The 25,938-nt window shown below is 37.5% G+C and overlaps 1 protein-coding gene and 1 pseudogene across 1 annotated transcript; one reads left to right on the forward strand and one right to left on the reverse strand.

Moving 5' to 3' along the window:
• Positions 1-3,565: 3,565 nt before the first annotated feature.
• Positions 3,566-25,355, reverse strand: LOC148200959 (uncharacterized; annotated as a pseudogene).
• LOC148200960 (uncharacterized) lies at positions 21,270-22,385 on the forward strand (the record flags this gene model as incomplete). Its single annotated transcript, XM_088111653.1, has 2 exons — positions 21,270-21,618; positions 21,701-22,385. Coding segments are annotated over 2 exons (684 nt in total), but the record flags the coding sequence as incomplete, so codon positions are not given.
• Positions 25,356-25,938: the final 583 nt, after the last annotated feature.

Consider the following 25,938-nt stretch of genomic DNA (forward strand, 5'->3'; position numbering starts at 1 on the left):
ACAAGGTGCTAGAACTCCAAGGAGTAGATGTATCTGAAGAAGAAAGAATTGTGTGCGAAAGGTCACAAGAAATTGGTATACCAAGTCTAACATCTATTGAGATGAAAAGGACTATGAATGGATGGTTCTTCACAGATGAGAAAACTGTTGGAATTCCACCTACTCCTGCTGCAGATCATACTGCCTTCATTCCATAAACTGATTTTGAGAAATATGTTGTTGATCAACTTAGGAAGAAGTCTGAAAGGGATGAGAGAGTTGAAGATACTCTTGTTAGATGGGAGAAGAAGGGAAACAAGAATGGCATTGGCTTTGAAACTGAAGATTCTGATGATGGGTCAACTGATGAAGATTGAATTGAATCTTCTTCATAAGAATAGGGACTACATTTCTATGTGGATTTTTTTTATATTTTGTAATCATGGCTAACTTGAATTGATTAAGGACGAAGTAAAAATAAAAAATTTCATGTCTGATTTTAAAGAAAAAAGAATCATAAGAGCGCCACATTTTGCTATTGGCGGAAGAAAAAAACGTTGAAGCTCCATCGAATACGATGTTCTATTAAGCACAAAATTAAGGCTCCCAAGTACTTCAATTCCCTTCACGTCCCAGCCCGACAGCCTTCGAAGTTCTATGGGAGGGGAGAAAAGAAAAAGGATCTGAAAGTACGATACGTTTTGACGGAAGAAGAAAACGTCGAATTCCAACAGAATTTGACGTTCTATTAATGCTCTCGTGTTTTAAAGAAAAAACTAAAAAGAATTAAAAATGTAGAAACTTTTGGCTTCCAATGCTATGTCCAAATCCCTTCAAATTTGACGTAACCTTTGCAATTTACAAGAAAAAATTAATAAAAAAAGGTGCGCTATTTGTTGATGGATTGGCAAGTGTACCAAATCGTAAAAGTAATATAAAATGGTAAGACCAAGTATCGTATCCCACAAGACTCTCGGCACTAGACAATTGTGTGATAACTCGATTAATTAAGATTTAAAGAAAACGAGATCATTGGTTTCAAATACAAAAATAGAAAATTAAATATGAATGTAGATTGATTAATAGCAGAAGAGCACAATGATGAATGGATGTTGTTTAAAATGAGATGAATATGTTGTTGGGGTTAGATTTAACCAAGTTCTCTCTCATGTATGTAAGAATTCTTCTTTATGCATTAATGTTAACATCACTCACTAAATCACTTAAACCCGGTCCCTCGGCGAAATAAGTCTGTCCTTAATCACCAGTTCATGCAATTCCTAACATTCCTAGTAATTAAATGTGAAGATCAAGAGCTTTAAGACGACCAAGACTCATACCCTCATCCCTGAGAAATATTACTCTTGGGAGTAATTCAACAAGAACCTGAATTGTAAGGAACCTCCCAGCACTAATGCAATTCATACATCACACTATGAATGAGTTAAACAAAGCATGCACAGATGAATTATTCTAATAATTAATTAAAAAGCATATGTTATTGAGAATCAATTCAAATACATGAGAGTTCACAAGGTTACATCATCCCCTAATAACAAATAGAGTTTAGTTCATCATAGACATGGTGAAACTAGATGAATAATGGAAAACCATGAGATAGCAAAACCCTAAAAGTAGAGGATGGAAGCTTCCGCATCTAAATCCACCTTCATAGAGTGGAAGAGTGTGTTGTTGCGCTGCTCTAGCCAGTGATACCAAACCTAGGACGCCTGGGTCCTTTAAATAGAGCGAAGACAAGACAGAAACAAAGCCCAAACCCGTGTCACTGGCATTCAAGCGCCTCACTTAGAGCGCCCGTGCGGTGTGCGACACTCTTCTACGCTCAAGCCTCTGAAAAGGGCGCCCAAGCTTCGAGCATTCCTCCCTTCTGGTGCTTTTCCAGGCCTTTCTGAGTTCCATCTCCTTAGCACTTCATCCTTGCTTTCCATATTATCTCATTTTCCATCAAAACAAGGAGAATTATTAATAAAACCATCAAATTCAACCTCAACTCTCTTATTCACACAACTTAAGAGAAAAGCATGATTCCAAGCAAGTTTCTAAGCAAGAAAAGGGTGCATTTAGTATCAAAATCACATCCCAAATAATAGTATTTTCAACTGTTATCATTGTTTTAAGAGAAAACTTCGAATGGTTTAAAAGTTCGAATGGTTTGGGACTTCGACGTTGTTTTTAAACATAACGTCAAATTTTGATTGTATTCGACGTGAAATTTATTTATTGAATGTAAAAACATAACACAGTCTCAATGTTTGTTCGCGGTTCCATTTCTGCTTGAACTTTCTTCTTGGTGGACGACTACGATAAAGAAATAAGTTTATTTTTAAGTCGTTTTTGTCTTTGTAATGTCATTTGGTTCTCATTTCTAAGGTTGACCGATTGTTTTTTGTTTATCTTTAGGCTGTTTTTCGTACGTGGTCAGCGAACTTCATCATCTTCTCTAGTGACACCATTTGAAGTATGTTTTTTTTTCTTAAAATACTCTTACGTATGATGTATGTGCTCGTGTTTGTGTTGTGTTTGTCGATTTTGGACGTATGATTTCTATATGTATAACGATACTATGATAGTTTTGTTTTCCTTCAACATATGATATTTTTGTTCGTTCGTGGTCAGTGAACTTCGTCATCTTCTCCAGTGACATCATTTCAAGTTTGGTTTTTTTTTTCCTTCAATATCTCTTAGGTATGATATATGTGTTCGTGTTTGTGTTGTGTTTGTCGATTTTGGAAGTATGATATATGTATAACGATAGATATTTGTGTTCGTGTACGTATACTATGATAGTTTATTTTTTTCCTTCAATGTATGATAGGTATTTATTTTTGGTTCTCTACATAAGTTAGTTTTTTTTTTCGTGGATTCTTTGCTTTTAGTGTAGTAGTATGGATCAAAGCTGGATTCATCAGTGTCGTATTAGTGAAGAGTACAACGTCGTATTATTGAAATGGAGTCCTCTCTTCACCTATAAAAGAAAGGCTTTCCCCTTTGTAATTTCCAACTTGAAAGATATATTGAAGTGTGTTGAGATTACCCTAGACCTCTACACTTCGATTACACCCTATTGTGCTTAATTCAACACCTTCTCCTTCAGTTTCCTTCCCTCTTGTAAGGCTTTTTGAGCTTGCGAGGCTTCAACATACACCAAACACTCATTGAACCATTTCACAAACACCTAGTGTGAACCTCCGCTTTCACTCATCCAATCAATCCGTTACGTCATTCTTGTTCGTGTGGTTGCTTTAGCATGGAGCTTGGAGCTGCTTCCGCCATAATTTCTTTACAATCGATCTAATAGTTAGATATGTTAGATTGATTTTATAACCAATTTAGTATGTCTAAGACATTACTTCGAAATATATTAGTTCAATTCTTGAATCGATTTAATATGCACTCCATAACCAATTTACTATACCTCTTTTGCATTAGCGATAATTGCCTCTAACAAAAGAATTTACTCAGGTTGTTAAATGAATATTTAATGACAAAAAAATATGTACAACAAAATAATCTCTTTATATTATGAAACTGGAACACATTTATATTACAAATTTCACTTTAGAACTTCTAGTTCTATAATATCATCCCTTGTATTATTTATTTAGTAAAAATAATTAAAAGAAAAAAAAATAACCATTTGATACCACAAACAGAAAATAAACATAGGCTCTACATCTTCTAGTCTTGAGCAAGAAAAAAGAAACAAGTTATACTGAAGTTATTCATTTAGCTACTTTTGGCCTCATTTTTTTTTCTCCTCTTCCTCACATATGACCAATTATGTCCTTCCACGGTTTGATTTGAAACTGCTTGGCTAGGCCTAAATGAGTCATCAATAGCCAAACAATGGAAAGGAATTCTCCACCATTACTAAGTTGTTGGACATGAGTGATTGGTATGCAATTTGCTGCTGCATATGATAATAATTCCACCCATACTTGTGCTATTAGTTTCCATTTCTTCCTCTCTTCTAAACCATTTATAATAGCCTTTAATCTACACGCTTGGAATAACAAAGATTTGCTCCAATCTCCCCTCACATCAGAGGGTTCATACTCAACAGGCACAGTACATAGTTCATTGCATGCGTCCTCCATTTTAACATGTTCATCTTCTTGGCAAAGAATTCGACCACAACAAGTGTCACTTAACCCCTAGTCAGAAAAAAGTATAAATATAATGAATGATTTAACATGACTGAAAATATTAAAACATAAATAGTGCTAAAAGTTTTTTGAACTATATATGTTTGTGTTTATATTAAAGTGTAATCCAAATTCTAGAAGAATATAGAAAATCCTAAGACAAAATTATTGGAATTAATGCAATACAAATTTTAGAATATTGTAGAAAAGCCTAATATACAAAGTAAAAAACCAAGAACATTCTACATAGGTAAAAACATATAACATTCTAGATAAGTTGTGTCTAGAATTTGGTAGAATAATCTTTGGGTCTATAAATACTCATGTACTCCACCATTTGATATAAGACAACATCTATGACAACTAAAACAATTACAAAATAAATGTTTTCCAACTACTACTTTTACATTCTACTATCTGCACATTTTCTCTACCCAAAAACTATTTCTTTCACAACCTCAAAATACTAACAGTATTACCAGAACTTCGTTTGGTCATCTACTGGGTGTAGATAAATTTTTTCAACTACTTTAAAAATATATTATAACTCGATTCCATACTACTTCAAAAATATTTTTTCAACCCATGGCTACTACCAATCAAACATTATCAATTCCAATACCTATTTTCACATGAGAAAATTATGATTTTTAGAGTGTCAAAATGACAACATTCTTTCGCTCTGAAAATTTATAGAAGAGGGATTTACTATTCCAAAAGACACCTCCATTCTTACTACGAATAGAAAGATTCCATGACTTTATTTTCCCTTCAACAAGAAGTTGATGACACAATTTTTCCAAAAATAATAGGTGTTACAAGTGCAAAGCAAGCTTGAAACACAATACAAAAGGAGTTTCAAGGAAGTGATGAGATACACAATGTTAAACTTCATTTTCTAATATGATATAATAAGAATGAAAGAATCTGAGACCATTATAGACTACTATTCTAGAATAACAGAAATAGTTAGTCAAATGAGACCCAATCTATATTCTTGAAAAGAAAATCATGAAAAAAAATTTAATTTCTATTTTAAAAAATATGACGCAATCACAACCATGATTAAACAAACAAAATATTTGGTTACATTGTCAATAACACAATTAATGGCCTTTCATAAAGCTTATGAACAAAGATTGAAAAAGTCTTGAAGAATACTAAGTTGAAAATGCCTTTCAATCAAAACTAAAATTAAGGTCTTAGAATAAAGAATATAAAGGAAATAAAAGTAGATGAGAAATTTCTAGAAATAAAAAAAATTCTAGAAGTTTCTCTATACCTTGTCAAGAAATATCTTTCATGTGTTATCTGTAAAAAGACAAGTCATTTGAAAAAATATTGTTTCAACAATGGAAAACCTCAATGTCAGTACTGTAATAAATTTAGTCAGGTAGAGAAGTGTTGCGTACTAAAAATAAGGATCAAGCAAACTTTGCAGAAGAACATAATCATGAGCAATCACATGGTGAAAGATCAAAGCATCTTCAAAGACATTGATAAATCTATCAATGTCAAAGTTCGGCTGGGAAATGACACTATAGTGGAGTCCAGAGGTAAAGGAATTTTCATGGTGGAGACAAAGAAAGGTACAAAACTCATCAAGGATGTTTTACTAGTTCCAAATCTTAAAGAAATTCTTTTAAGTGTTGGCCAAATGATGGAGAATGAATATGCTCTCCACTTTGAGAAAGATACATACAAAATTTATGATAGTAGAAGGATAAAAATTGGCCAAGTAAAAATGGAGAAGACAAATAGATACTTTCCTATAAGTTTCAAACTTGGAACTAATATTGTCATAAAGGCAGGAGTTAATGACTCATAACTTTGGCATACGAGATTTGGCCACTTCAACACACATGCCTTAATGCTTCTATATCACAAAAACATGACAAGAGATGTTCCATGCTTGAAGGAAAATAATGAATCATGCAAAGGATGTCTCCTCGACAAACAACATCGATTATCATTCTTGACGGACTAAGCAAGGAGAGCAAAAGACTTACTAGAGTTAATCCATACTGAAGTTTGTGGATCAATGAGGATGCCTTCACATAACAACAATAGGTAGTTCATCCTCTTCACTGATGACTTGATGAAAATAAAGGAGCTAAGCTAGGAAGAAAATGGAGTGAATTCTGGATTTGGAAGCATTGCTTCCGGATTGGACTTGTGAAGGTTGGCTTTCGGATTGTGAGCCACGCCTAGCCCAAACCCTGCGTAGCCCAACGCTTGCGAGATAAGATTTTCCATGTGACTTGGCTGACTTCGAATAAAGCGTGGATCATGCTTGTTTGAAGAGAGGGCGCTTCCTACACAAAATAATTTGAATTTGGGAGGGAATTTGGGTTAGAAACATGGCTCATCTTTACTTATAAAGAAAAAAGTCGTGCCTATGTAATTCTTCACTTTTGAGCTTAGTAAAATGCTGTTGAATTCATTTTCCAGCCATATTGCTCTTGATTCAACCTTTTATTTCAACTTCCCTACCTTTCATTTAGCTTCCTTCCTTAGTAGGAAGGCCTTGTGAGCTGTGACACTTCATCCACATACCTCTCTTCACCTTAAATTCATCAAACACATCAATTAACTTCATTATTCCCATGCAGCCATGTCCATTATTGTGCTACTCTAGTTTGAAGCTATTGCTTGCATGATTCTAGCTGGGAGTGGCTTACATCTTAAAGACAAAGTCATAAGTCTTTGGAATATTCAAGAAATTCAAGGCCCTTATCAAGAAGAAAAGTGGAAAACAATGTACTTAAAAGTGATCGTGGCAATGAGTACACATCTTGCGAGTTTGTCAAATTCTACGAAGATGAAGGCATAGATTGATCACTTACATTCATAGAGAAGGAGAGGATTAAGCTTGCGTACGTCTGCATGGAAGAGGGCACGAGTTACTTGTTTAGGTTCTAGAAAAAGAAAACCCCGAACCCTTCTTAGGAAGCTCTAATGGAGGCATTGATGAGGAGGTTTCGAGGAAGGAATAAAGGATCGATCTTTGAGAAATTGGCAGCCTTGAGATAGAGGGGAACCGTGGAGGAGTATGTTCAAGAGTATGAGATGCTTGTGGCTCAAGCTACTAAAGTAACTGTTGGGTTATTTTTTTGCAGTCCTATAATGAGAGACATCAAGAACCAAATTCGACCCCACAATCTGAGGCGGGGAATAACCCAAGAACAAGTGAAGGAATGACTAACAAGAACAATCAGCCATGGGGAAGGTATTAGGGGGTTCCAGAATGGGCAGGAGACTACTAGTAAAGACTTCAAGGAACGATAAACACTATAATTCCAAGTCGAGGAGTAATACAATTAGGGAAATGAAAAACAGAGGGGTGAGAAATCTACCCTACCCAGAATATGTAAATAGGCAGGAGGAAGGAAGGTGCTTCCATTGTGGGGGGCATATAGCCCATGGTATAGGTGTCTAAAGAGAAGCATGCAGGTTATGATAATGGCGAAAGATGATGAAGGAGGGGACAACAAGGAAGAAGAAGAGATGGAGTAGAAACGTATGGAGTTGTCTATTTTCTCAACAAGGGGCCTGACCCATAAACAACACAATGAAGTTGTAGGGCTGGGTGCAAGGGAAGTAGATTTTAGTCTTGATAGATAGTGGGGCAAGCCACAATTTCTTTTTGACAAGGCTGATGGAGGAATTTGGGGTTGAAGGTGGAAGAAACACCTCCCTATAAGGTGTGTCTAAGTGATAGGTAGAAGAAGACCACCCAGGGGTGTTGTGATGACATTTTGTTGAACTTAGAAGCAGTAGAGGTCAGGGAGAAATTATACCTATTCTAACTAGGAGGGGTAGATACCATATTAGGGGTGGCTTGGCTAAAATCGTTAGGAGAAGTGAAAATAAAGTAGGGAAATCTGACAATGAGATTTGGCCAAAAGAAGGAAGAGGTTTTGATCGGAGGGACCCTACCTTAACCCGAAAGGTGGTATCCGTAGAGGTTCTCTTAAAGGAAACAAAGATAGAAACAATGACCTTGGTATGGGGTTTGGGTCAAACTAAATTAGAAGGTGGAGGTGAGGGAATGAAGCAACTAACTCACGACCAGATTGAAGAATTAGAGCAGATCCAGGGCGAGTTTGAGGGGATTTTCAGGGAACCCCAGGGACTCCCTCTTGTCAGACTCTTAGACCACAAAATCCCCATAAAAGAGGGGATAAATCCGGTTAATGTGAGACCTTATAGATATCCACATTTGATGAAGACGGAGATAGAAAAACAGGTGGCAGGTATGTTAGAAATGGGCATCATCAGGCCCAACAACAACCCTTACTCGAGCCTTGTCATTTTTGTGAAGAAAAGGGATGTAAGATGAAGATTTTGTATTGATTACAAAGCTCTCAACAGGGCCATCATACCCCGACAAGTTTCCAATACTTGCGATTAAAGACTTACTCGATGAGTTATAGGGTTTTGCTTACTTTTCGAAGGTAGATTTGAGAGCTGGATACCATCAAATTCGTATGAGGGAGTGTGACGCATTCGGTAGACATCCAAAAAACGACCTTCAGGACTCACCAGGGTTACTACGAGCTGGATACCACAACTCCTATGTTGGCCTTACCAGATTTCACACAACCGTTTCATGTGGAGTGTGACGCATTCGGTAGAGGGGTGGGAGCATTCTTGTGACAAAATAAAAAGCCAATTTCTTATTTTAGCAAAGCTTTATCTAAAACCTCACTCTCTATGTAAATCTATGAAAAAAGAATTAATGACCTTAGTCCTTACCATCCAACATTGGCAACCTTATCTATTGAGCCAAAAATTTATGGTTTATACAGATCAACAGAGCCTCAAGTACTAGTTGGAACAAAGAATTATAAATCAAAACCAACAAAATTCATTGGCCAAGCTGTTGGGATATGAGTTTGATGTAGTCTATAGAATAGGAGCTTCAATAAAGTGGTTGATGGACTGTCCAAGAAGGGGAAGAAGATGGAGGAAGTAGATAAGGAGTTTAGAGTGGTTATCAGACCCTACTGACAAGAATTTAGGGAACTGTTGAAGGAAGTAGAGGAAGATCGGTCCAAAAAAAAATCATAGAAGAAGTAAGGACAGACCCCAATTCTTACCCAGCTTATACATTAGAGCACAACTATCTCCATTACAAGGGTTGCTTAGTGTTCTTTGCCCAATCGCCCTAGATTCCACATTTGTTGGCCGCGTTTGACGCCACCCCAACTAGAGGACATTCAGGGGTGTACTAGACCTACAGAAAGGTAGCCCAGTTGATGAGTTAATATTTTCTTCACTTCTAAAGAGTGCGGGAATGCCTTTAAGAAAACCTGATCATCCTGAACATTTGGAGGTTTCATAAAAGAGCAAATTCGATAAAACCTCTCCAAATGTTCATGTGGGCATTTACCTACAAAACCATGAAACTGAGGTAGCAAATTTATCAATCCAGTGGTGAGAAATAAATGATCACCATCCTCAGTAGGTGGAACCGGCTCCCAAAGAGAGCTCTCAGAAGTTGGAGGATGAGCCATATTGTTCTCAACATAAAAATCAGCAGAATTATAATCAGAGTACCATGCAAAAGGAGAATCATAATTAGAGGCACTCGTAGAATAAGCACTATTCACAAAATTAAAATAGGTAGACATGGAAAAAGAAAAATACTAAACATTACGAAACAAATAAAACACAACACATTTATACATGCAACACGCACATGCAAAACAGAACATCACATCACAACACAAGACAACACACAACAAAACACATATACTCAAAATTAGAATGCAAAACATATATTTACAAAAACATAAAAGACAATACATATGTTTTGCATTGTATTTTTGTTATGTATTATCTTTTATGTTTTTGTAAATATATGTTTTGCATTCTATTTTTGAGTATATGTGTTTTGTTGTGTGTTGTCTTGTGTTGTGATGTGATGTTCTGTTTTGCATGTGCGTGTTACATGTATAAATGTGTTGTGTTTTATTTGTTTCGTAATTTTTAGTATTTTTCTTTTTCCATGTCTACCTATTTTAATTTTGTGAATAGTGCTTATTCTACGAGTGCCTCTAATTATGATTCTCCTTCTGCATGGTACTCTGATTATAATTCTGCTGATTTTTATGCTGACAATAATATGGCTCATCCTCCAACTTCTGAGAGCTCTCTTTGGGAGCCGATTCCACCTACTGAGCATGGTGATCATTTATTTCTCACCACTGGACTGATAAATTTGCTGCCTCAGTTTCATGGTTTTGCAGATGAATGCCCACATGAACATTTGGAGAGGTCTTATCGAATTTGCTCTTTTATGAAACCTCCAAATGTCCAGGATGATCAGGTTTTCTTAAAGGCATTCCCACACTCTTTAGAAGGAGCAGCAAAGGATTGGAAAGACTCTCTTCCTCCAGGATCCGTTACCAATTGGGGATATCTTGAGCATCACTTTCTGAGAAAATTCTCCCCTGAGCAACATGGATACATCAACGATCCTGGGTGTAATGATTTTAACATGGGATGGTATGGTACTTCACAACAATATCAATATCAGGAAGCACCATCTCAGAATGCTTTTATGTCTCCACCAATCCAACAATACGAGAGTCAGCAGTATGATGCTCCTGCCCAAATAGCTCCTCAATCTTCTACTTCTGAGCCTACATTGGAGGAGTTACTGAGGTAGATGACCGTGCAGAACATGCAGTTCATGCAAGAGACCAGAGCATCTGTTCAGAGTTTGACTGATCAGATAGGGCAAATGTCCACTCAATTTACTAAGGAACAATCTCAAATTTCAGAGGAATCACCGTTTAAGATTGTTTAGATGCTTGATAATGACAGTGCCATCACGGCCATCCCCGGCAACGGCTCCAAAATCTAAGGGGTATGATACAATGTTAGTTGTGGTGGACCAATTGAGCAAATATGGGCATTTCATACCCATCAAGCATCGTTACACAGCCAAGTCCATAGCAGAGGTCTTTATAAAGGAAATCATTAGGCTTCATGGGGTACCAATGTTGATTGTGAGTGACTGGAATCCTACCTTCTTAAGTCTTTTTTGGAAGGAACTACTTAGGCTACAGGGTACCCAACTACTCATGAGCACAACCTATCCTCCTGAGACGTATGAGTAGACTGAAGTGGTCAACCAGATACTAGAGGCCTATCTATGCTATTTTAGCTGTGAACATACCAAGACTTGGAGCTTGATTTTACCTTAGGCAGAATATTGGTACAATTCCAGTTATTAAGGGGCAGCCAAGTGTACTTCCTTTGAGACAATTTATGGGAGACCTCCACCCACTCTAACAAGGTTTGTGCTAGGGGAAAAAACGGTGCAGGAAGTGACATAAGAGTTACAAACTAGAGATGAGGCATTGAAACAATTTAGGTACAATTTGGGAAGGGCGCGTAACCAGATTGCTAAGTATGCAAACAAAAAAAAGGTGGTCAGCGACTATAAAGGAGGGAGACTGGGTTTATCTAAAGATCAGACCCCTTAAGCAAGCGTTCACGCCCACTAGGCTACATCCAAAGCTTTCAACCCGATATTTTGGACTATTTTTGGTGATCAAACAGAGTGGACCGATGGCTTTCGGACTTCAGCTTCCTGAAACAGCTCGAATACAACCCTGTTTCATGTCTCATAGTTGAAACCGGCAATTGGAACACAACAGGTAGAAAGGGACCTTCCAGAAGAGTTACAGGTAGGACAAACACTATGTTTTCCATTGAGGGTGCTAAATAGAAGGACGAACTACCACAAGGAGGATCTAGTGCAACAAGTTTTGATTGAGTGGCAAGAAGGGGGAAAAAAGGAGCAACGTGGGAGGATGAGATGACCATGAAGGAGTAGTTCCCGGACTTCAACAATGAGGACAAAGTTGATCTTAAGGCGGTGGGTAATGATAGAGTGTTAAGGGTTTATGAGAGAAGGAAGAGAAATTAAAATTGTGGTTAGGGGGAGTGTTTAAACTGTTAGAAATTTAGTTAACAGTTTGTTAAGATGGGGGAACCTTATAAAAAGGTTGAGAGCTATTGTAAAGGATTAACTTTTGATATTCTTTGTATAGACAGGAGGTTGTTCCTATGGAGGGAGTGCTCCCTTGAGAGTTGGGTGTTGTTCTTGTACTTTCTTTGAATATAAGAGGAATATACAGTTTTATTCCATATTGCCTTTTCCTGTTAGTGTTGAGTACGTGATAGATAGATTCCTATCCTAAAGAAATCTATCAAAGAAGGGATTAAAATGATTGAGAGGAATAACACCTAGGAGCTCATACACTGCCCTTATGGAAAAGACATCATTAAAGTGAAATGGATATATAAAACAAAGCTCAATCCCAATGAAACTATACAAAAGCACAAGGCAAGATTGGTTACTAAAAGCTACTCACAAAAACCAGAAATCGACTACAATGAGTGAGTCAACACTATACATTAAGGCACAAGTTCAATATCATGTCATTGTCTCCTTATATATATCGATGACCTTATCTATATAGGAAACAATATGGAGATGTGATGAAAGAATTTAAAGAGGACATGATGAAGACATTTGAGATGACCAACCTTGGCTTGATGAACTATTTCCTCAGTATATAGGTGAAACAACAAAAAGAAGGTATATTTATCGATCAACAGAAATATATTGAAGTTTTATTAAAGAAGTTGAAGATGTATGATTGTAAACCTATCGCTACTCCATTGGTGGTAAACGAGAAGCTACAAAAAGATGATGGAGCACAAGAGACAGATGCATAACGCTACAAGAGTTTGATTGGAAGTCTCCTATATCTCACACCCATACGATAAAACATTATGTATGCTACAACTCTTCTTTCAAGATTCATGCAAAAACTAAGTCAAATTTATTATGGATTAGGAAAAAAGGAATTTTATGACATCTAGAAGGTGAAAACGAGCTTGGTATATGGTATAAAACCATTACTAACTCAATGATAATTGGCTACACAGATAGTGATTGAGCATGTTCAATGGACGACATGGAGAGTACGACAGAATATGCTTTCTCACTAGGATCAAGTATTTTATCTTAGGCATTAAAGAAGCAAGCTATCATGCCACAATCAACAACAAAAACAAGGTATGTAGTAGTTTCTAAAACAACGAGTCAAGCAATATGGCTATGAAGAATGCTAAAGAAATGGGTGAACCACAAGATGGGCCAACTATTATCTATTGCTACAACAAATTCACTAGTAAAAAATAGAGTTTTTAAATCGCGTATTATCCCTCGGTTTTTGAAAACCCGAGACGTATAAAAATGCGGTGGCAGAAATGTAATTTTGGAGACACTATATGCCTCGGTCCTTTTAAACTCGCTTTTTAAAAGAGTTAACTGCACCGGTTGGAAATTAAACAAAGTTGTAACACATTTATGCTGCGGTTTTATTGTAACCGAGGCCTATATTTGCCTCGATGGATGGGTTTGAGGGTTAAAGTTCAAAACTTTATTCACTTTCACTATTCTTCTTCCCGCAAAACCTCTCTGCCCCTCGCCATTCACCACTGCTTTTTGCTTCGGCGCCACGCCACTGCACCACCGCCCCCGTCGTCTCAGTTCCCCCTGCCAGGTGCCCCACTACCGTCGCTGGCTCAACCTCTGGGCGTCGTGGTTTCACCTGTTCTTCATCGTCGCCACTGGTCCTTGCCTCCCCGCCGTCGCTACTACCAAGTCCACCACTTCCGCCGTCGTCATTGGTCCTTACCTTCATTGTCCACCACTGCTGCCTGTTCTTCTCATCAACCACCGTCGCCTATTCTTCTCATCGACCACCGCCAACCCCTCCTCCACTCCTCCTCTATCGCCCCCCTCCTTTGTTTCTGATTGATGCATGTGGTGGGGTTTGGCTGGACTCTGAATCGATAAGTTTGAAGCTTTGGAGAGGGGAAGTATTTTTGGTGTTAGGTTTTTTTGTTTGATCTTGAACTTTTGTTTTTTGCTGCAACTCTTGGTTGGTCTTGGGTGATTTTCGGTGAGGAAGGGATTGAACACACGGTAAAGCTTGGGCTGTTTTTTGGTGTTTTTCGGTGATGAAGGGAGATTGAAGGGATTGAAGGGGCAGCATCTGGGTTGTTCGATGAACACACGGTAAAGCTCACTTTTTTTTATTTTCGATGAACAATATCTGGGTTGTTCGCTGATATTGCTGCCAATCTCATTGGATATTGGGTTGAAATATTGCAGGAAATTGTTTGCCAAGTTATTGCTGCCAGGAAATTGGGTTGAGATATTGCTGCCAAGTTGAGCCAAGAGTTTCCTAGAGATGAATCGTTTGTTGTCTTCAAAGCTTGTGTAACCACTCTCTGGACGCACTTCTGCTTCCCCGTGCTCCACAAGGTCTGGCAAAAAAAAAAAACACTTTACTGCCTCGGTTCAGGTTTCAACTGAGACAATATAAGACAAGATACTAACTCGGTTTACAACCGAGGCATAAGAGGAAGACTTTTTACCTCGTCCGTATATATCTCGGTTTCTCAACCGAGGCCTATGACCAAAAACAACCGAGGCCATTTCCTTCTACTGTACTAGTGATTGACAATAGCAATAGCAAAATATCTAATCCATCATCAAAGAACAAAACACACCCATTAAATATCACTTCATTTGAGATCAAGAGACAACTAAACAATTCAACTTAAGTATTGTCCAACAGTAGGCCAAATTGCATATATTCTTACAAAGGCGTTACCAAGACCAAGATTTGAACTATTGTGTGTTATACTTGGAGTATTAAATGTAATGCAAATTTAATCTAAGACAACATTTATCACAACTAAGATAATCATAAAATACATTTCTTCCAACTACTACTTTCAGTTCAATTATCTCCATATTTTCTCTATCAATTAATTAATCATTTCAGAACCTCAAAATACTAACCCTTTATTATGAAATCTAGGAAGAGTGATATCTTAGACTTTTTTTATATTATAAGTGGTGTTAAATTAATGTGTATGAATGCATGTATAATTTGAGAGGGGATTATATATTACCCTTTTGATGAACTTAATGAATTCTTCAAGCTTGTTCCTTGCCTGATAGAGAAGCCAATTCGATGTGTTCATCATAGTGTTCTTTTTTTGATTCTGCTTGTTTCTTTTATCTTCTCCTCCCTCTCTCATTTTCTTTTCTTCAGCAGCAATACTTTCCCCTTTCCCTCTCGTTAAAGAAGTTAGTGGCCTCTTCACACGTGTCTAGGAATCTTTTCTGCCCAATTCCCCTAACAGCAGACATCATGGTAGGTTGCATGATCAAGAGGTACAACATGTAATCCGACAAAAGCTTACTAAAATGCCGCAGTTCAATATCACCATATTCATTATCATCATGATTTCCTTGCTCGGGATCATATTCTACCTCCTTATGTTCATAGAACAAGAGGTCAGTGGCAATGTGCCACAGAATTAGGCACTCATCAAAGGTGACTTTTTTGCGTTCCACATAAGGCATCAACTTGTTCAGATCATTTCGTGATAAATCACCTTCCTGGATAACCCACTCACCTCTAGAGGAACATATTCTTTGAATACTTTCAACATCATCTGCATCCCCAGATTTTCTTTTCAACTCGTTAAATATAAAAATCCAAAGTTTCTTAAGCAATGGCCTCTTCCTCTCATGCATCCATTTTTGCACAAACTCTTCGACTCCAATTTTTCTAATCACCCAATCCAACCATTTTTGCTTCTTGTCTAAGCAACGTGATATCACGTTGAATGCCGATATGGTTTCAGACCATCTACGAAACAGTACGAATCTTTTCAAAACTTCGTATTCCTTGTGTTTTGTCCATTTGGGTTTCTTAAGCTTCAGGACCCAACTGAAAGTGGGGGATAGTTTGGTTGCTACCGTGCCAACTCTAGTGCCACTATCAGAATCACTGATTTTCTCAGAGCCGCTATAGCACAATATTGCCAATGAGTAGTCAGAGAAAATGAACATGAAAATGGACACGACTTCCAAGGATACAGCACCATACAACAATATGTAGGTGACTGTAACATCAAAGGGTTCGCAACCCCTCTTTTCGTCAAAAATGAAAACAACCAAAGCTGCTACGACTGAAGCAATGGACATAAATCGAAAGGAAAGCCCTACCCAGCTCTCTATGATGGTTGTCTTGGTGTAGAAAGCTTGGTAGAAGAAGTTGAGTTCAACCTCTATCACTCTCAAAGCATCCACTGCTGTTTGTTTGAGCAAATAATTGCGACTCTCATTGCGTTCCTCGAAGCTGAAGATCTTGTCAACCACGAGCCCTTTGAATTTGTTGAAGTAGACATAAGCACCCTTCATTACTTGCAAATCCAATAGCTTTTCGTCACCATACCTCTGAGTTGAAGAATCTCCCACTTCACGAGGGAGACCTAAATCAAAGTTTGAAAGTGGTTATTTTCAAAATAAATTTTGGAAAAACGAAAAGCAACTCAGTCCAAATTTCGTGGAGTGAAAACATAATTAATCTAAATATTATAACAATGAATACTATTGTGTTGATGTTGCTGAGCTTAAGCTTTAGATGGCTTACTCTTGGGAGTGTCTGAGTCGGCACTAATGGGTGTTTCTTTTTCTTGAGATTGTTTGTAAGGGTTATTGCCATCAATTTGCTCATCATTTTCCTCTGTAGAAGGTATCTTGGAATGTTGATCATCTGACTCATCAAATTCCAAAAATTGTTCTGGCAATGTTACCATACGTGCTGGAAGTCCTGCTTCGTCTCTTGGTTTCAGCCAACCCACGAGCTTTGCATAATTGGGACCTGGATCAGGCTTAGTCATAGATTGTCGGAAGTTGTCAGCACTTGCAACTTGAAGAGAACGAGTTTTTTCTGCATATTTGATGACCCCTGCCATGAAAACTAGGGCTGTAGGGATCGATAACGTGTTTTCAGGAAGTGACAACAGGAACACGTAACCCGTTAGACATACCTGTGAATATAAAAGGTCAGATATATATATATATATATATATATATATATATATATATATATATATATATCTCCTCGAAATAAATTAATGTCTCTTTTCACATTTTCATCTCATATATATGACTGATTTCAAAACCTTTTTATTTTTATTAATTTTATAATAATTAATGTGATTATCGTGAAATCGAATTCAGAATTAATATAACTTTTTAGTTAAAATCTGTGGAAAATCAGAGACAAAATTTGTAACAATATGTACTGCAGAGAAAATTATAATTAGGCCGATTAGTATCGTTAAAAATAAAATTTAGATGAATATGTAAAATGTCAAACTCAACTTGAATTATATAAGGATAATTATATTTTTACAACATTTTTTATAATATTTTAACATCATGTACATGTAATTGATCCAAAATTTTAGAACCAAAATTTTAGAAAGTGAAATTTAAATTCATGTTCGAGGCACATGAAATGTAAACTTTTAAAGTCTAACTATCAAAATTAGCTTGCGCGTTGGATTGTCATATGATAATACATAAAAGGTTTATATAAATACTAAATATTTAAGTGATGAATTTTAAACTTAACAATAACAAATGAACTTTAATCTTAAACATAAAAGAAAAAACAGATAAAAATAAAATATTATTTTTTGTCATATTAATAAAATATTTCAAACACGCTACTCTTTTAAGGAAAATGATATTTCAACAATATGTTTTGACAACATTTAGATACGGGACATGTGTCTAAATTTCATTGGTGCACGTGGAAAATGATTTTATAATAATAGAATGATGTGGCAATGAGGGGGTTGATTCAAAATTGAGGTTCATTTCGAAAATTTCAGATTTGCAACATTTGAGAGAGAGAAAAAGTCGAGAACATTTCAGAGAAAGTCGACCTCCTTCCAACCAGCCACAACACTCGTCGGAGTGCCGCCGTGCCGTCGTTGTGTTCTCTCCTCCCAGCCAGCGTGTCGCCGCACTCCGGCGAGTGTTGTGGCTAGTTGGAAGGAGATCGACTTTCTTTGAAATGTTCTTGACCTTCTTTCTCTCTCAAATGTTGTAAATTTGAAATTTTCGATATGAACCTCAATTTTGAATCTGTCCCCAATTCTCTCATTGTCACGTCATTCTATTATTATAAAATCATTTTTCACGTGCACCAATAAAATTTACACTACTGCATTAAAAGGATATAGCCTCGGTTATTTTGGGTTATAGACACCGGTTCGGTAACCGGTGCATATCCAGACGAGGTAAAAATGTTACCTCTTTTTGCCTCGGTTGTGACCCGAATCAAAAAATGATAGAATTTTGCCTCGGTTTCTGCTGAACCGAGTCAATATCTTGGATTCTACTGCCTCGTTTGAGACCTGAACCGGGTAGTATAGTGAGTATAGTGTTTTTCGATTTTCCAATGTTCCAGGCCTTCCATCACATTAACTTATTATCATTTTCTCTGTTGCATCTTTCAATCTCAAACACTGTAAAACCACAACCAGAAAAAGAAAGCAAAATCTCACAACCAGAGAGGAAAATATCCAGAGAGGCTAAAATCATATTCAGATTCTTTCATAAATATAACATAATCATACAATATAAAAAAAAAACACAAAAAAGAAAACACAAAAATGGAGCCAACAACGGCGACTTTGTTGAGCAACGGCGGTCTGACGACTGGCCTCGGCTCCAACGTGAGGTTGCGAACAACACTTCCCCAGACGCGAATCCGCGAAGAGGCATCAGATCTGTAGATCTGAGATTGGAACGAGAGTCGATTGGGACGTTGGGGATCTCTGTTGCGGGTGAGCCGGGCCTTCAGATCTGTAGATCTGAGATTTTTCACCGCCAAAAGCCACCGCCAACAGCAACCGCTAACAGCCACCGCCAACAGCAACCGCCAACAGCCACCGCCAATAGCAACCGCTTCACTCCAGAGACGGGGCCGCTTGCTCTTTACTCCAGAGATGGGGCCGCTTGCACAGGCGAGGTGGTGGTGGCTCCTTGTAGCAGCGGGGCAGCGCCGAGGCAGCGGCGGGGCCGCTTGCTCTTCGCTCCAGAGACGCAATGGCAGGTGAGGTGGAAGCTGCACTCGAGCCGTCGCCCAGGACGAGGTGGTGGTGGCTCCCGGCAGTGGCGGGGCAGCGACACTTACAACAGCAGAAGCGAGATTGGAAGAGAGAAAAGCGAGCTTGGAACGAGAGAAGCGAGATTGGAACGAGAGAAAAGCTTCTAGGGAACGAGAAAAATAAAAGGAAAGTGAGAGAGCTTCTAAGGAACGAGAGAGAAGCGAGAAAAATAAAAGGAAGAAGAGAGAGCTCCTAGGTTTTCTCGTGCTTCAGTCCAAGTCCAAGCCCATATGCCTCGGTCCATTTGGTAACCGAGGCAGTAACTTTTTCACCTGAGGTATATACCTCGGTCTATTCTGTCAACCGAGTCAATATATATCTTTTAGACACCGGTTATTTAATAACCGAAGCATATAATGATTTGAAAATTACAACTCTGCCACCGCGTCTGATACGCTTCAGTTCCAAAAAAACCGAGGCATAATGTACGAGTTAAAAATGAAATTTTGTACTAGTGTTAGATACATGTCCAGTGTCTAAATGTTGTCAAAACATATTCTTAAAATATCATTTTCCCTCTTTTAATGACAAATTAAAGGAAGAGGGAGAGAGGCTACACTTTATTCTTTGAAAGCCAGACCACACTTCTTTTACTATGATTTTCACATCTTCCAAATTTGGACTCATCTTTCTAAATTAACAGTGAAAGCACCTGGTATTATGTTGTTTGTTTTACTTAGTGTTGATGTTCCTTTGTTTCGTTTTTAAGCATTATTGTTATTGGGACGGTTATATCATGCGTTAATCAGACTTTTTTTTTAATTATTTTTCTTCTTTTCTTTTCTTTATATTTGTTTATTATTGGGACGGTTATATCATGATAATTATGGGTGTTCCATCTAAACTTAAATGGACTAGTAATCCATTTATATCATGAATCACATAGAAGAGGCTAGCTTACCCCCCGGTCACAAACAGGTCTCTTCTAACTCGATTACGAGGTATTCTTTAACTTAGTACAGTTTACATCAATCCAGTATAAATGAGTTAGTAACCTACTTAAATCTTACCTAAAGTGAAAACTCATGAAGTCATAACTATCTTATGAATGATATATTTATCAAGACACATAGATATCCACAAAAAACGAGTATGGAGAAAAAGACGGAAGAAAAACAAAAAATAATTTAAGAAGTTTGACAAGCTCATCTTCACCGGATATACTGCCTCCACAAGGCGTCCATTGTGGGATCTGAAAAATATTTTGTAAAGAAGAAGGAGATGACACCGCGAGTGAGGAAGGCCAGTGAGCTAGCCACTAGACTCTACAAAAAAAAACACAGAGAGACCATCGGGTGAATCGCCGAAAAGAAAAAGAAGTTGTAAAAAGAAAAGATTGGCGGCGAACCAAAGCCACCGTATCTCCCCTGAAAACCCAAATCGTGAAACTCCATCACTTATCACCAAAGATTAATGGCCAACCCCAAATCGGGAACCATCTGCATTGCACAACCAAAAGAATCAGTCGCGAAACCAGGCGAAAGCAACTACAGCAGAACCACGGCGAAAGCCACTACAGCAAAACACGGCGTTGCCAGTATCGCACCATCGATGCCCTAAATCGTGCCACCACTTCTTGGAATCATTCAAATCACTCTGTTTCTCTCTTTCTCTCTGGTTTTGCGTGATGTTTTATTTTCTTTTCATTTGTGCTGTTCTTGATATTGTTCTTTATATTGTATCCTATTCTCTTCCGTTTTGGGTTTTGGTTTTCTTCTCCTAACATGATGATGGATCTTTGAGTTCTTCTGCAACCCTCAATGCACGATCAAGCTATCCTCTTCAAGAACAATTTAACCGTAGCCTTTCTGTTCGCCAGAATTAGGGTAATGTTGGTGCCTCGCCACAAATTTGGAGATTGAAGGATAACGCAGACCACTGCCGCCGCTGCAATACCCATTCTGGCCGCCTCGGCGCTCAGCGGCGTCATCAGAAGGGTTGGTATCTTTCTCTCCAACACAAAAACTACCGCGTGCCCATCGCCGTTACCCCACTCGAAGCTACTTGATGACGCCGCTGCCACTACCGTTAAGGTTTTGATTCGGAGTAAACGCCGTAGGTGACAACGCTGCCGTCGTGCGGAGCAAATCGCGTGTTCCTCCCCTTCGATACCGATCAGAACTACCATTAGCGGTAGAAACCGCCGCCAAAACCACCGTGAACGAAACCGCCTCTTACATAGAAGGAGCAGTGCGACCTCCAACCTACAGTAAAACAGAACCAGCGCCCAAGGAGACCAAATCTAGAGGATCACCATATACAGAAAACAGATCTGGCGCAAGGAGATCTGCTTCGTCGCATGGCCCTTGTTTATCACAGATTCGCGAGCCTCACCTGAGAAGAAGATCACAAAAACGAAATTGCTTGAAGACAGCAGAGATTTTTTATGGTTGGGATTCCAGGGCTGGCCCAGGTTCTATCTTTCGATACTGATATTTTTTTTTATCAATTTTTGATTCTTTTGATTCCAGGGTTGGCCCAGGAGGAGACGTCAACAAAGCAAATTAAGCTGGGCTTTATCAGTGGACTTGTTTCAAGGGAAAAATCAGTTCCTTTCGAAAGAATTGTATTTCGTGCTACGAGGGGAAACGTGTTTCTCGAACAACCTTCAGAAGGTTGGTGTCCTGTTTTTGCGACAAGCAAGATTCATAAAGTGTTGCAGCAGTCAGCTGTGGAATGCAGTTCTCAAGTTGAGGCCATACTTCAGGTCATAGAGATAAAGGAATCACCGCCTACCTACTTCTGCACAAACAAATTCACTTCTGCTTTTCAAGAAATTGTAGATGCCTATGGAGTTTCCAAGTAGCAGGAAGCAAATCCCAGTGTGTACACAATTATCACGTTACCATTCCTTTTTGCTGTAATGTTTGGTGACTGGGGGCATGGCATATGCCTATTACTTGCGGCTTTGTATCTCGTAATCAGAGAGAAAAAATTTCAAGTCAGAAACTTGGAGACAATGAAAATGGCTTCCGGGGGACGCTATATTATTATGATGATGACACTCTTTTTAATCTTTGAATCTATAACGGGTTGATATATAATGAGTTCTTCTGTTACATTTGAATTATTTGGTCCATCAGCCTATGGATGTCGTGATTCTTCATGCGGGTCGTTATCAGTACTACTTTTCTCTTATACTAATTGGTTACATTATTTGTGTGTGCAATATTTATTTATTCCATTTTTTAGGGATGCTTCTACAACAGGTTTAATAAAAGTGCGTGACACTTATCCATTTGTTGTGGATCCTAAATGGCACGGTACAGGCAAAATAACTTCTATTTGCAGACAGGGCATAAGCAATAAAATCATGTAGTCCATTTTGACGAGATGGTCGTAACTCGTGATACTTTCCTTCCAAATACTCGATCATTTCCTTTCAAATTTTTCTTGCAAAAGCATTGATGAGGCCAGGTTCTCCAAATCAGAGTTTATGTTTTCTATCACGTCCAAACCCCTAAGAGAGTTAGCATTTGGAAATGAAGCTTTCTCCCTAGTAAAAGTATCCATGTCGTATAGCAACACTGATGCATCACACCCGTTGCCTTAAAATCATGAGAGTCTGAGATTCCACTGTATAACACTGCCTCTCTGGTCTCTACACTATTCGGCTTCTTTAGCCTCAAGGATAACAAAGTTAGCTACTACCAATCAAGGTCGAACCTTTCATGCAATTTCTTATGGGTTACCTTGTCGATGTGGTTGAACCTTTCGTGACATTCCATGTGCTGCCTACCAGGCCCATCTTGATGAGGTACCTCCCAACATTCAAACCTCTTCATCGTTGTATCCTTGAGGCTAGGGGTTACTATACATGTAAGGCTACTATTAAATACAAATTTTCTTTGCATTTGTTATACTGTACAACCTACTATTCTTGGTATCATATTTCATAAAGTCAGTAGACGGTCAACTATAACTATTTCACTGAGTTTTCTGATGCTACCTACACAATCTGATGCTACTCGGCCTTGACCTCTACTCGTCCTGTCACAAGTCGGCTTCTTCTAACTCGGTCATAAGTCGATCTCTACCGGCTCGACCACAAACTAACCTCTTCTAACTTGATCACAAGCTGCTAGCCTTTAACTTAACATGATTTACAGGCCACGACTTATGAGATAAATAGGCTAGTGGTCAATTTAGACCCATATAAGGAAAGGACCCTTATCGAGAGACACAGAAGATAATGAAAAACGAGTATGAAGGGAAAGACAAAAGAAAATAAGAGAACATTGAAGAAGTCCGAAAACCCCATCTTCACAACGTCTGGCTCCGCAAGAACAATTATACTTATACTTTTTACTTAATAGATATGTAAGAAAAATGTAATAGTATAGATTCACATTGACTTAATTTCCACTCCTTCCTTGTACCTGGGAGTTGTTTATTAGTTTCTTATTACAGTACCTCAAGTCCTCTCCTATAGAATAAATTTATATAAGATTATGAAATTTGCACAATGTAGGAAATTGGGATTGTCAAACATAATTGAATATATAAATTTGGCTCCTTGAAACATTAAAATACATTAGAATAGTAAAAGAAAAATATAATTATACAAGGTGTAGAATATGTTTTCCTTTTTATTAAACCAACAATGTCAAAGTGATATTGGATTGGAATATCTTAAAGCATATTATATTTGAGTATTATTATTGGAAAATATATGTTTGTCAGATAAAACACGACAATTTTTTTTTCGGCATAATAATATATTAAAGATATATACAAGAGACACGTTTCAATTCTTTTTAGAAAAACAATCCGATAGATTAAAATTTTTTAATAATTTTTTATAATAAATTACATGTTTCTTTTTATAACACTACGTGTCATTATTTTATTAGTTTGTTTTTCTGTTTAAATTTATTAAACCAATCATAAGCTACTAGATAGATGTTATAAAAAAGTAAAAAAAAAATGGTTAAAACATATTTTCCTTTAAATAAACGGTTGATGACATGGGTATTACAATTAAACCGGACATTTTGATTCTATATAGCAAAAGATCGTGCCATATCTCTCAATTATCCATCCAAACACTAGTTCATCAAGAATCCCGACTATTTGTTCTTTTCAAATAGAACCCCAATATATTTTAGATTTAACAAATGTAATAAATAAGTCTTGAAGTCATATTTCAACATATATTAGTTTAGTGATAAGCATTTGTTATTCTGACACTACACATATGTTATTGAGTAGTACACCTGGACAACAATATGAAAAGATTTGTGATACAATACACATATTAATTATTAATGAATTAATGTTACACACCAATGTCACAAATGGTTAGTAGGAATTGCAGTTTTCACACATATCTTCAGAGTTAAAATTTAGATAAACTTTCTCATTCAGGTGTGAAATATCTCAACAATAGTGACTTTTACTTGTATATTGATTATTATTATTTCAAAACAAGTTTATTTGAAAAAAGAGTTATAAAATGATTCAGTGCTAAAATTAAAAGAGATGGTTGAAAAAATTATGAGTTCAGCTCCTTCTACTAACACTTTAAAATTATGAGATTAGTTTGATAAATTAAAAATAAAAATAAAAAAGACCATGGGTTCAACTCCTCAAAATATTTTCACTTACTTGGTCAATGTTGACTCAGACTTATATTCTTAAGAAATACAAATAAATTAGGTTTACCTGCACCGTGAGTCCAAGCATATGCCTGAGCCAAAGTTCATTGTCCTCGAGAGAAAAAGCAGTAATTGTGTCAGGGCCACCCAAGTGCAGCAGCAGAAAGGGTGCCCAGAATGCTCGCAAGTAGTCATCGATGGTGGAAACTGCCGTGTCTTTATCACCATATTTGCTGGAGATGAGGCCAACACAGAAGTCCGCAGTGGCATCTGCAACAAGGTACGTGAACCAAAGCAACGAAACCAACAATTTATTTCTCGAGCGTTTTCTGAAAGGAGCTATGAAGATGAGAACTACTTGCATGGTCAGACTCAAGATGACAACACCCTGAATGTTCCATTTGCCCCAAATGTTCCTGGCAAAGTTTGGGATAGGGTTTACCATTTCCCCTTACCTTCTTTCTTCTTCTCTCTCCGACCAGATCTCTTTCTTTTCCTGTCGTGTTTCATCGTTTTAAATAGAACAGCTTGCATGCATGGATCATATGACTTTTTTTTATTTTTTCTTCCCTGAAACTAATGCTCACCTTAATAATGAAGAAATTTAAATGAAAAACGAAATAGTATATGTTAGAAAAACGTGACCACACAAATAATTTAAAATTCATTGGATTTACTTTGATTGAATTGACAATTAAATAGACATCGATGAAATAGACATCGGATGAAGTACAAATAATAAAAACTGACAATATAATATTCAAAAGCAAAATGTACTCAATCTATTTGTATCTTGTATCGATAAAATAAAATAATATTTAAGTTTATCTAACAAAACTTTCCCATTAACTTGAATTTTTCATCCTTTATTTTGGCTTTCCATGTCACTAGTACAAAATATGCTTTTAAACTCGCACAATAGACCTCTCTTTACACCAAACAGCTGCTTATTCAGACACGGTGGTAGTTTCGTAATTAACAAGACCTTATAGGCCTCGGTTTAGACTAGACCGGTGCCAAAAAGAGCTATCACTTCGGTTGTGAAGGCAACCAGTGTCTAATTATCAGTGTCTGACGCAGCTTCTGACGCGGTTAAGAGAAACCCGAGGTGA

This window comes from Vigna umbellata, chromosome 4, assembly GCF_029865625.1.
Source record: "Vigna umbellata cultivar VRB3 chromosome 4, Vumbellata_1.0, whole genome shotgun sequence".
Taxonomy (NCBI): domain Eukaryota; kingdom Viridiplantae; phylum Streptophyta; class Magnoliopsida; order Fabales; family Fabaceae; genus Vigna; species Vigna umbellata.